Source organism: Rhinoraja longicauda, chromosome 38 (genome assembly GCF_053455715.1).
Source record: "Rhinoraja longicauda isolate Sanriku21f chromosome 38, sRhiLon1.1, whole genome shotgun sequence".
Lineage (NCBI taxonomy): Eukaryota > Metazoa > Chordata > Chondrichthyes > Rajiformes > Arhynchobatidae > Rhinoraja > Rhinoraja longicauda.
This window is the reverse complement of record NC_135990.1, coordinates 5,832,411-5,845,896: the sequence shown is the minus strand read 5'-3', so window position 1 is coordinate 5,845,896 and position 13,486 is coordinate 5,832,411. Positions and strand designations below refer to the sequence as shown.

The 13,486-nt window shown below is 46.4% G+C and overlaps 1 protein-coding gene across 2 annotated transcripts in view; it reads left to right on the top strand.

The window, feature by feature from the left end:
• The window catches only part of LOC144610809 (collagen and calcium-binding EGF domain-containing protein 1-like), a 134,466-nt gene that overhangs the window by 62,290 nt on the left and 58,690 nt on the right, over nt 1-13,486 (top strand). For both annotated transcript variants that reach the window (XM_078429729.1, XM_078429728.1), the window contains exon 3: nt 9,306-9,358. In XM_078429729.1, the coding sequence (XP_078285855.1) occupies nt 9,306-9,358 (53 nt within the window). The remainder of the gene's footprint in view (nt 1-9,305; nt 9,359-13,486) is intronic.

The window sequence follows — 13,486 nt, the reverse complement described above, 5'->3', positions numbered from 1 at the left end:
ACCTGAAGTCGTTGTGCACGTGGGCACGAATGACGTCGGGCGGAAGAGGAAGGAGGTGCTACAGCGGGAGTTTAGAGAGTTGGGAAAAACGCTGAGAAGTAGGACGTCGAAGGTAGTTATCTCTGGACTGCTACCGGTACCTCGTGCTGGTGAGGCCAGGAACAGAGAGATAGAGGGTATGAATTTATGGCTGAGGGACTGGTGCAGAGAGCAGGGATTTAGATTTCTGGACCACTGGGATCTCTTCTGGGCTAGGGGTGACTTGTACAAAAGGGACGGGTTGCATCTTAACAGCAGGGGGACAAACATTCTGGCAGGCAGGTTTGCTAGTGTGACACCTGTGGCTTTAAACTAAGTAGTGGGGGGGAGGGGTTAACAAATTGTGAATATGAAGATGAGGTAAAAGGGAATACAGGAGATATTGCAAAAGACTCTCGGAAGAATGGGAACAGAAGTTCTAGAGCGGAAAAGAAATTAAGGGCAGGGCCAATTGTGAACGATGTGAGAGGGGAGGTAAATACAGAAGTTAAAGTGTTGTACTTAAATGCGCGTAGTATAAAAAATAAAGTGGATGAGCTTGAGGCTCAGTTAGTCATGGGCAAGTATGATGTTGTAGGGATCACTGAGACATGGCTACAAGAGGACCAGGGCTGGGAACTGAATATTCAGGGGTACACAACGTATAGAAAAGACAGACAGGTGGGCAGAGGGGGTGGGGTTGCTCTGATGGTAAGGAATGATATTCATTCCCTTGCAAGGGGTGACATAGAATCAGGAGATGTTGAATCAGTATGGATAGAAATGAGAAATTGTAAGGGTAAAAAGACCCTAATGGGAGTTATCTATAGGCCCCCAAACAGTAGCCTCGACTTAGGGTGCAAGTTAAATCAGGAGATAAAATTGGCGTGTCAAAAATGTAATGCTACGGTGGTTATGGGAGATTTCAACATGCAGGTAGACTGGGAAAATCAGGTTGGAAATGGACCCCAGGAAAGAGAGTTTGTAGAGTGCCTTCGAGATGGATTCTTAGAACAGCTTGTACTGGAGCCTACCAGGGAGAAGGCAATTCTGGATTTAGTGTTGTGTAATGATCCTGATCTGATAAGGGGACTAGAGGTAAAAGAGCCATTAGGAGGCAGTGATCACAACATGATAAGTTTTACTCTGCAAATGGAAAGGCAGAAGGGAAAATCGGAAGTGTCGGTATTACAGTATAGCAAAGGGGATTACAGAGGCATGAGGCGGGAGCTGGCCAAAATTGATTGGAAGGAGGCCCTAGCAGGGAAGACGGTAGAACAGCAATGGCAGGTATTCCTGGGAATAATGCAGAGGTTGCAGGATCAATTTATTCCAAAGAGGTGGAAAGACTCTAAGGGGAGTAAGAGACACCTGTGGCTGACAAGGGAAGTCAGGGACAGCATAAAAATTAAGGAGAGGAAGTATAACATAGCAAAGAAGAGTGGGAAGACAGAGGATTGGGACTCTTTTAAAGAGCAACAAAAGTTAACTAAAAAGGCAATACGAGGAGAAAAGATGAGGTACGAGGGTAAACTAGCCAATAATATAAAGGAGGATAGCAAAAGTTTTTTTAGGTACGTGAAGAGGAAAAAAATAGTCAAGGCAAATGTGGGTCCCTTGAAGACAGAAGCAGGGGAATTTATTATGGGGAACAAAGAAATGGCAGACGAGTTAAACCGTTACTTTGGATCTGTCTTCACTGAGGAAGATACACACAATCTCCCAAATGTTCTAGGGGCTGGAGAACCTAGGGTGATGGAGGAACTGAAGGAAATCCACATTAGGCAGGAAATGGTTTTGGGTAGACTGATGGGACTGAAGGCTGATAAATCCCCAGGGCCTGATGGTCTGCATCCCAGAGTACTTAAGGAGGTGGCTCTAGAAATAGTGGAAGCATTGGAGATCATTTTTCAATGTTCTATAGATTCAGGATCAGTTCCTGTGGATTGGAGAATAGCAAATGTTATCCCACTTTTTAAGAAAGGAGGGAGAGAGAAAACGGGTAATTATAGACCAGTTAGTCTGACATCAGTGGTGGGGAAAATGCTGGAGTCAATTATAAAAGACGAAATTGCTGAGCATTTGGATAGCAGTAACGGGATCGTTCCGAGTCAGCATGGATTTACGAAGGGGAAATCATGCTTGACAAATCTACTGGAATTTTTTGAGGATGTAACTAGGAAAATTGACAAGGGAGAGTCAGTGGATGTGGTGTACCTCGACTTTCAGAAAGCCTTCGACAAGGTCCCACATAGGAGATTAGTGGGCAAAATTAGGGCACATGGTATTGGGGGTAGGGTACTGACATGGATAGAAAATTGGTTAACAGACAGAAAGCAAAGAGTGGGGATAAATGGGTCCCTTTCGGAATGGCAGGCAGTGACCAGTGGGGTACCGCAAGGTTCGGTGCTGGGACCCCAGCTATTTACGATATACATTAATGACTTAGACGAAGGGATTAAAAGTACCATTAGCAAATTTGCAGATGATACTAAGTTGGGGGGTAGTGTGAATTGTGAGGAAGATGCAATAAGGCTGCAGGGTGACCTGGACAGGTTGTGTGAGTGGGCGGATACATGGCAGATGCAGTTTAATGTAGATAAGTGTGAGGTTATTCACTTTGGAAGTAAGAATAGAAAGGCAGATTATTATCTGAATGGTGTCAAGTTAGGAGGAGGGGGAGTTCAACGAGATCTGGGTGTCCTAGTGCATCAGTCAATGAAAGGAAGCATGCAGGTTCAGCAGGCAGTGAAGAAAGCCAATGGAATGTTGGCCTTCGTAACAAGAGGAGTTGAGTATAGGAGCAAAGAGGTCCTTCTACAGTTGTACCGGGCCCTGGTGAGACCGCACCTGGAGTACTGTGTGCAGTTTTGGTCTCCAAATTTGAGGAAGGATATTCTTGCTATGGAGGGCGTGCAGCGTAGGTTCACTAGATTAATTCCCGGAATGGCGGGACTGTCGTATGTTGAAAGGCTGGAGCGATTGGGCTTGTATACACTGGAATTTAGAAGGATGAGGGGGGATCTTATTGAAACATATAAGATAATTAGGGGATTGGACACATTAGAGGCAGATAACATGTTCCCAATGTTGGGGGAGTCCAGAACAAGGGGCCACAGTTTGAGAATAAGGGGTAGGCCATTTAGAACGGAGATGAGGAAGAACTTTTTCAGTCAGAGGGTGGTGAAGGTGTGGAATTCTCTGCCTCAGAAGGCAGTGGAGGCCAGTTCGTTGGATGCTTTCAAGAGAGAGCTGGATAGAGCTCTTAAGGATAGCGGAGTGAGGGGGTATGGGGAGAAGGCAGGAACGGGGTACTGATTGATAGTGATCAGCCATGATCGCATTGAATGGCGGTGCTGGCTCGAAGGGCTGAATGGCCTACTCCTGCACCTATTGTCTATTGTCTATTGTCTATTGTCAGTCCTGAACTACCATCCACCTCATTGGAGACCTTTGGACTATCTTTGACCGGACTTTACTCATCTTCTGTTCCAGGTGTGAACTCCTGTATATCGGCGAGACCAAGCGCAGGCTTGGTGATTGTTTCGCTGAACACCTCCGCTCAGTCCGCCTCAACCTACCTGATCTCCCGGTTGCTAAACACTTTAACTTCCCCTCCCACTCCCGCACTGACCTTTCTGTCCTGGGCCTCCTCCATTGTCAGAGTGAGGCCCAGCGCAAATTGGAGGAACAGCACCTCATATTTCGCTTGGGCAGCTTACACCCCAGCAGTATGAATATTCTCTAACTTCAAGTAACCCTTGCTCTCCCTCTCATTCCATCCCTCCCCCTTCCCAGTTCTCCGACCAGTCTTACTGTCTCCAACTACATTTTATCTCTGTCTGCTTTGTTGTTGCCTTCTATCACCTGACAATAATCTATTCTACATTTTCCTTGATCAGCATTCCCTTTGTCCTGGTTTCACACCTTACACTTCCTTGTCTATGTATCTCCCTCTCCACTGACATCATTCTGAAGAGTCTCGACCCGAAACATCGCCCATTCCTTCTCTCCAGAGATGCTGCCTGTCCCGCTGAGTTACTCCGACATTTTGTGGTCTATCTTCTATCTTTATATATATATATATATATACACACACACACACACACACACGAGTTGCACTGGTTTCTACACTGCCATTATACAGGATTGCCTGTCCAACCAGACTTGACAATGGATCTGAGACCCTGTCCAATTCAATGGTCTTTCAGCACTGAGATCGCTCGAGAGTTGCCTTATGTACAAGTTTATCTCTTTTGAGGTTTGTTCCAGTGACTCAGGGCGGCACAGTGGGGCAGCACTTACAGCGCCAGAGACCTGGGTTCGATCCCGACTACGGGTGCTGTCTGTACGGAGTTTGTACGTTCTCCCCGTGACCTGCGTGGGCTTTCTCCTGGATCTTCGGTTTCCTCCCACACTCCAAAGACGTACAGGTTTGTAGGTTAATTGGCTTGGTGCAAGTGTAAATTGTCCCTAGTGTGTGTGTGTGTGCGTAGGGTAGTGTTAATGTGCGGGGATCGCTGGTCGGCATGGGTCGAAGGGCCTGTTTCTGTGCTGTACCTCTAAACTAAACTAATCTGGTCTCCTCACACATGTTGATGGAGAGAGGAATCGGAGAGTTTCATGGTTATCTTTTTGTTTGCCTTGCACAGTCCTTGTCCGCTCAACCAATTCCAAATAAATTATTTTCACAGCACCTCTTCCGACCTTGGGAGGCTCCAATGCTCTGCGAGCTAATGAACTATTTCTTGAAGCGAGGTCACTGTTATATACAAAACCTTGTTGTTTTAGATTGTTCTACTGCTGCTAGATTAACATCGATTGCTTAACAAAAAGAAAGACAATAGGAGTCACCAAAAGGACAGCAATCTGTCTCTGTTAACAAACATCATCTTTTAAAAATATAAAGAAAAGTAAGTTATTGCACCTACTGTGCGAATCACTTAATAAGAGGTGGGGCAGTGCACAGACTGAAAAAAACAGTCTATTGCACAGCAAGCAAAGTGCATTTGTTCTGTTCAACTGTCTATTCACAGATGAGATTCACTAATACATCTTCTCCCAGTAAAATGTTGAAACAAGGAAATGCAGGTGCTGGTTTACAAAGAAAGACACAAAGTGCTGGAGTAACTCAGCGGGACAGGCAGCATCTCTGGAGAAGGTAGACACAAAATGCTGGAGTAACTCAGCGGGACAGGCAGCATCTCTGGAGAGAAGGAATGGGTGACGTTTCAGGTTGAGACCCTTCTTCAGACTGGAGAACATTGATATGTTGACATTGGATCTCTGGAGAACATTGATACGCGACATTTCTGGTCGGTATCCTTCTGAGTTGTTTATTTTATTGTCACCCTGAGGGTCCCGACCTGAAACGTCACCCATTCCTTCTCTCCTGAGATGCTGCCTGACCTGCTGAGTTACTCCAGCATTTTGTGAATAAAGAGCTCTGGAGGAGAGTTGATTCAGCCTGCTCAGAAAGCAAAACGTTTCCACTCGGAGTACATGTTCAATCTGCTCTCAAAAGTTATTTTTAACTGTTCCAGTCCCCAGCCTTTTCGCCACTTCCCCCCACCGCTCATCCTGATTAAGTGGAGACCGTAACAGCTTGCAATTCTGTCAGACGTTGCTGATTATTCTGAATGGAGAGATGCCATTGTGAACTAACCCAGGTCGTCACATTGCTCTCTGCAAACCTGCAGGGGAGCACAGTGGCGCAGCGGTAGAGTTGCTGCCTCACCGCCGGAGACCCAGGTTCGATCCTGACTACAGGTGCTGTCTGTACGGAGTTTGTACCTTCTCTTTGTGACCTGGTCTGGAGTGGGTTTTCTTCGAGATCTTCGGTTAGTTAGCTCCCACGCTCCAAAGACGTACAGGTTTATAGGTTAAATAGCTTTGGTTTAAAAGAATTGTAAACTGTCCCTCGTGTGTGTAGATAGTGTTGGTGTACGGGGTGATCACTGGTCAGCGCGGGCTCGGTGGGCCAAGCGGCTTGCTTCCGCACTGTATCTCCAACGTAATAAAAGTAAAAAAAGATACTGATGCTGATGACTGCACGGGTTCAATCCTGACCACGGGCGCTGTCTGCATGGAGTTTGTACGTTCTCCCCTTGACCTGCGTGGGTTTTCTCCAGGATGTTCTGGTTTCCGCCCACACTCCAAAGAAGTACAGGTTTGTAGGTTAATTGGCTTGGTATATCGTTCCTAGTGTGTGTAGGATAGTGTTAGTGTGCGGGGATCGCTGGTCGGTGCGGACTCGGTGGGCTGAAGGGCCTGTTTCCGCGCTGTGTCTCTAAACTAAACTAAACTAAACTAAACTAAACTAAACAAGCCAATGGAATGTTGGCCTTCATAACAAGAGGAGTTGAGTATAGGAGCAAAGAGGTCCTTCTGCAGTTGTGCAGGACCCTAGTGAGACCGCACCTGGAGTACTGTGTGCAGTTTTGGTCTCCAAATTTGAGGAAGGATATTCTTGCTATTGAGGGCGTGCAGTGTAGGTTTACTAGGTTAATTCCCGGAATGGCGGGACTATCATATGTTGAAAGACTGGAGCGACTAGGCTTGTATACACTGGAATTTAGGATGAGATGAGATCTTATCGAAACGTATAAGATTATTAAGGGGTTGGACACGTTAGAGGCAGGAAACATGTTCCCAATGTTGGGGGAGTCCAGAACAAGGGGCCACAGTTTAAGAATAGGGGGTAGGCCATTTAGAACTGAGATGAGGAAAAATGTTTTCAGTCAGAGTTGTGAATCTGTGGAATTCTCTGCCGCGGAAGGCAGTGGAGGCCAATTCTCTGAATGCATTCAAGAGAGAGATAGATAGAGCTCTTAAGGATAGCGGAGTCAGGGGGTATGGGGAGAAGGCAGGAACGGGGTACTGATTGAGAATGATCAGCCATGATCACATTGAATGGCGGTGCTGGCTCGAAGGGACGAATGGCCTCCTCCTGCACCTATTGTCTATTGTCTATTGTCTAAACTAAACTAAACATGTGGAGACTGTGCGACACCTTGTGGACAATCCCCAGCATTGCAGTCAGTTAACTCAGTCTCCACAAACCAACCATTTACTGCCTGTGTGGGTGGGAACTACAGATCTTGGTTTACAGCGATAGACACAAAAACGCTGGAGTAACTCAGCGGGACAGGCAGCATCTCCGGATGGGTGACGTTTCGGGTCGAGACCCTGCTGCCTGACTGCCTGTCAGCTGTAAACAAAGCTAAAAGTGTGTCAATAACTTAATTTTTACAAACATCCACCTTGCAAATGCGAGTAGTTTGTAAAATAATGAAAAACTCCTTAGAACTACGTGTTCAAATCACTAGAATAACTTACCAGTAATCTTATACGAGGTGCTTTTTGTGTTTAACTTTTTTAAATCTTGCACTTACAGAGTCCTTTCATTACATCCCCCAGCACTTTACAAAATAAGCTAGTTTTTTTAGATTTAGAGATACAGCGCGGAAACAGGCCCTTCGGCCCACCGGGTCCGCGCCGCCCAGCGATCCCCACACATTAACACTATCCTACACACACTAGGGACAATTTTTACATTTACCCAGTCAATTAACCTACATACCTGTACGTCTTTGGAGTATGGGAGGAAACCGAAGATCTCGGAGAAAACCCATGCAGGTCACGGGGAGAACGTACAAACTCCGTACAGACGGCGCCCGTAGTCAGGATCGAACCTGAGTCTCCGGCGCTGCATTCGCTGTAAGGCAGCAACTCTACCGCTGTGCCACCTAGGGTGATGTTCGATTCACCTCTCCACCACTGAGAACATTGGACTTTGTCTATAGAACTGAAGCACTACAACGTGTAGGAAGGAACAGCAGATGCTGGTTGACACCGAAGATAGACACAAAACGCTGGAGTAACTCAGCGGGACAGGCAGCATCTCTGGAGAGAAGGAATGGGTGACGTTTCGGGTCGAGACCCTTCTTCAGACCGAGTGTCAGGGGAGAGAAAAGCTAGAGATTTGGAAGGGTACAGAGAGAATGAAAAGTGTGAGAATGACAGATCAAAGCAGACGGTGATGAAGGAAATGTAGGATGGTTCATTGTTGGCTGAGGGGAAAGTGACAATGATGCTGAAACAAGTCAGAGAACTGGGATAGGGGAGGGACAGAGAGAGAGAGGGAAAGCAAGGGCTACTTGAAGTTAGAGAAATCAATATTTGTGCCACTCGTTTCCCTTGCTTTCCCTCTCTGTACAGATGCAGTCTGTACAGAGTTTGTACGTTCTCCCTGTGACCGCGTGGGTTTTCTCTGGGTGTTTTGGTTTCCTCCCACATCACCAAAACATGCAGGTTTGTCGGTTACCTGGCTTATTGTGCAGAGAATGGGAAAGTGTGATAACAGAACTATTGCAAACAAGTGATTGATGGTCGGCATGGACTAGGTGGGCCAAAGGGCCTGTTTTCATGCTGTATCTCTAAACTAAATTAATTGTAGTGTTGCAGTGCAACAGCATTACATTTACAGAGAAAAGTGCAAGGACGGTAATGAGGTAGATTGGAGGATTGGGGCTACACGCTAGCCTAGGGGAGAACCATTCAGAATGGCGTTTGAGGCCCTCTTAGGGGGCGCTGTGAATTGCTTATGTATGTGCTGTTATGTTTGTGTGCCATTGTATGTTCGTTCTTAGTACCTGAACTGATGTACAGTACTTTGGTCAACGTGGGTTGTTTTTAAATGTGCTGTACAAATAAAATTGACTTGACACAGTGTGGAAATAGGCCCTTCGGCCCTTCTAGAATACAATCTCCATCAAACATTCATTTACACTTGAACCAACAACCTTTTGCTTCGAAGGAGAGGGGACTAATCAATGAGACAAATCAATAGAGCATATTATTGAGATAGATGATACAATATTAGATCTTAAGTTGACCCCATAACCCAGTTTAGTTTAGTTTAGAGATAAAATGCAGAAACAGGCTCTTCAACCCACCGACTGACCAGCGATCCCTACACATTAACACTATCCTACATACAGTGGGGACAATTTTAAATTTTACCGAAGCCAATTAGCCTACAAACCTTTGAAGTGTGGGAGGAAACCAGAGCTCCCGGAGAAAACCCACGCAGGTCACGGGGGAGAACGTGCAAACTCCGTACGGGCAGCCCCCATAGTCGGGATCGAACCCGGGTCCCTGGCTCCGCGAGGCAGCAACTCGACCGCTGCGCCACCGTGCAGCCCAGTTTCACAACTCACTGCATCAAAATGTATGGATTGTGCTTGCAACGATGCTAATTGTTCTGTTTCCTTTCCAACCTTCAGGAAGAAATGTTGCAAGGGTTACAGATTTGTACTTGGCCAGTGTATTCCTGAGGGTAAGTTGTTTATTCACCTGGTGTGGGTGTCACTCATTGTTGGCATGATTGGAGGATTTAAATTACAGGCAGTCCCCAACTTACGTAAAGGCTACGTTCAGTAAACCCTGATGTTAAGTTACATTTTACATAAGTCCGAAACACCATCCCCATCCCCTGCCTGAAATAACTCACAGAGTCTGAATGTGTAAGAAGGAACTACAGATACTGGCTTAAACCGAAGATAGACACAAAAAGCTGGAGTAACTCAGTGGGACAGGCAGCATCTCTGGAGAGAAGGAATGGATGACATTTCAGGTCAGGACCTTACTCCTCGACCCGAAACGTCAACCATTCCTTCTCTTTAGATCGGAGATGTTTCCTCAACTCTAATCTAAATGGCCTACCCCTTATTCTTAAACTGTGGCCCCTGGTCTGGACTCCCCCAACATTGGGAACATGTTTCCTGCCTCTAGCGTGTCCAATCCCATAATAATCTTATGTGTTTCAATAAGATCCCCTCTCATCCTTCTAAATTCACTGCCTCAGAAGGCAGTGGAGGCTAATTCTCTGAATGCATTCAAGAGAGAGCTAGATAGAGCTCTTAAGGATAGTGGAGTCAGGGGGTATGGGGAGAAGGCAGGAACGGGATACTGATTGAGAATGATCAGCCATGATCACATTGAATGGCGGTGCTGGCTCGAAGGGCCGAATGGCCTCATCCTGCACCTATTGTTTATTGTCTATTGTCTACAAGCCCAGTCGCTCCATTCTTTCAACATATGACAATCACGCCTTCCCGGGAATTAGCCTCGTGAACCTACGCTGCACTCCCTCAATAGCAAATGTCATGGAGACACAAGGAACTAGAGAAACTGGTTTCCAAAAAAAGATACAAAGTGCTGGAATAATTCAGCAGGTCTGGCAGCATCTCTGGAGGACATAGATAGGTGACATTTTGGGCCAGGACTCTTCCTTAGACAGATTGCAGGAGGGGAGAAAAGGTTGGCAGAGCTGGGGGTGGGAAAAGGCTCGGCAAATGTTCGGTGGATATGTGAGGGATGTTTTTGCTGGACAGATGGTTGGACAAAGGCCAGAGTTAATCAAACAAAAAGTGTGAGATGAGGGCGATCACGGTGGCGCAGCGGTAGAGTTGCTGCCTTACAGCGAATGCAGCGCCGGAGACCCGGGTTCCATCCCGACTACGGGTGCTGTCTGTACGGAGTTTGTACGTTCTCCCCGTGACCTGCGTGGGTTTTCTCCGAGATCTTCAGTTTCCTCCCACACTCCAAAGACATGCAGCTGTGTAGGTACATTGGTTTGGTAAATGTAAAAGTTGTCCCTAGTGGGTGTAGGATAGTGCTTATTGTGTTGGTTCCTATGTTTGTGCGATTGTTTTTGGAAGATTTGCACAGTCGCACTGTTTCAGATGTAGCACTTCTAATTTCGTTGTACTGTTCGTACAATGACAATAAAGGCATATTATTATTATTATTATTATTATTATTATTATTAGTGTGTGGGGATTGATGGGCAGCGCAGACCCGGTGGGCCGAAGGGCCTGTTTCCGCGCTGTATCTCTAAACTAAACTAAACTAAACTGAACTAAAACCAAAGAAGATAAAGATAGAAGAGGTACGAAATAAGAAGCTAGAGGATGGAATATAGGTGGATGGAACCGTTAGTCTTTGATGGGTCTGGACACTTAGAAGTGTTTAGAACGATGAGGGTAGAATCTCATTGAAACCTGCCGCATAATGAATGAAAGGCCTGGATAGAGTCACATGGAGATGATGTTTCCACCAGTGAAAGAATCTAGGACCAGAGGGCACAGCCTCAGAATAAAAGGATGTACCTGTAGTAAGTCGATGAGGAGGAATTTCTTCAGCCAGAGGGTGATGAATCTATATAATTCATTGCCACAGATGGCGGTGGAGGCCAAGTCATTGGGTATTTTTAAAGCAGAGATTGATATGTTCTTTTAGTTTAGAGATACAGCGCGGAAAAAGGCCCTTCGGCCCACCGGGTCCGCGCCGACCAGCGATCCCCGCACATTAACACTATCCTACACCCACTAGGGGCAAATTTGTACATTTACCAAGCCAATTAACCTACAAACCTGTACGTCTGTGGAGTGTGGGAGGAAACCGAAGATCTCGGAGAAAACCCACGCAGGTCACGGGGAGAACGTGCAAACTCCGTACAGACAGCACCCGTAGTCAGGATCGAACCCGGGTCTCCGGCGCTGCATTCGCTGTAAGGCAGCAACTCTACCGCTGCGCCACCGTGACCTTGATTAGTAAAGGTGTCAAGGATTACGGAGAGAAGGCAGGAGATTGGGGTCGACAGGGGAAAAAAAATAGATCAGCCATGATTGAATGGGGGAGCAGACTTGATGGGCCAAATGGCCTAATTTTGCTCCTATATCTTATGAATTAATGCCATGTTTTGACAGTGCAACTCCACTGTTCAACTCTAACAACGTTTGGTCTTAAATGAACCAAATGTCCCAACTATAACAAACTCTTCCACACAGCTGCTGCCAGCTGCAGTTCATCCTTTTTATAAAGGAGTATTTCTTGACATCAATCTATAAACTCTCCCTTCATGACCCTGATGTCAATGCACTCTTGCCCTGTTGCTGCAAACCTCTCCCGGATTATATTGTCAATATTTGGCTGAACCTCGACAAAGCTCTCTGTGTGATGTTTGTTTCTGAGCGTATCTACTCCTCTCTCACATTGCTCTCTGCTGAAATCACCGCTTTGCTGCCTGTACAGTTTATCTCAGGCTAGGGTGGCCCCCTGACAACTCATTGACCTCCCAAGGTACAGTCTGACCAAAATATACGCAGTCACAGGATTGCAGATGAGGAAGGCCACATTAGTCTTCCTGGAGATTTGGAAGGCCACATGGGAGGCCACATTGGAAGGCACGGTGGCACTACTGCCTTACAGCGCCAGAGACCCGGGTTCGATCCTGACTACGGGTGCCTGTCTGTACAGAGTTTGTACGTCCTCCTTGCGACTGTGTGGATTTTCTCCGAGATAGACAATAGACAATAGACAATAGGTGCAGAAGGAGGCCATTCGGCCCTCCGAGCCAGCACCGCCATTCAATGTGATCATGGCTGATCATTCTCAATCAGTACCCCGTTCCTGCCTTCTCCCCATACCCCCTGACTCCGCTATCCTTAAGAGCTCTATCCAGCTCTCTCTTGAATGCATTCAGAGAATTGGCCTCCACTGCCTTCTGAGACAGAGAATTCCACAGATTCACAACTCTGACTGAAAAAGTTTTTCCTCATCTCAGTTCTAAATGGCCTACCCCTTATTCTTAAACTGTGGCCCCGAGATATTTGGTTTCCTCCCACACTCCAAAGACGTACAGGTTTGTAGGTTAATTGGCTTGGTGTGAAAGTAAAATTGTCCTTAGTGTGTGTAGGATAGTGTTAATGTGCGGGGTTCGCTGGTCTGTGCGGATTTTGTGGGCCGAATGGCCTGTTTCCGCGCTGTTTCTCTAAACTAAACTAAAAAATCCTGGAGTTTCCAACCCAACTGATAGGCCACAGCAATTCAAAGCGGTGCGTTGCAAGACGTACAGGCTTGTAGGTTCATTGGTTTGGTAAAATTGTAAATTGCCCCTAGTGTGTGGAGGATAATGTTCGTGTGCACAGATCTCTGGTCGGCCTGAACTCGATGGGCCGAAGGGCCTGTGTCTGCACTGTAGCTCTAAAACTAAAACTAAGAACTAAAACTTCCTCCTTCGTAATGTGGTTAGGCATGGGCTGAATGCTAGTCTTGTCTACAACCCCTGATACTGAGATGAATAATAAGAAAATTATGCTTTCTTGACTGTGTTCTCAATGGGCCGAGCCACTTTCAAGGATAAACATGCATGTTGACCCAGTTCCCTACCTCCCTAATCATCTGTGCAGGAAGGAACTGCAGATGCTGGTTTAAACCGAAGACAGGCACAAAATGCTGGAGTAACTCAGCGGGACAGGCAGCATCTCTGGGCATGAAATGCTGGAGTAAAAAGCAGTCTGAAAAAGAGTCTCGACCCGATACGTCACCCATTCCTTCTCTCCAGAGATGCTGCCTGTCCCACTGAGTTACTCCAGCATTTTGTGTCTATCCCTGATCATCT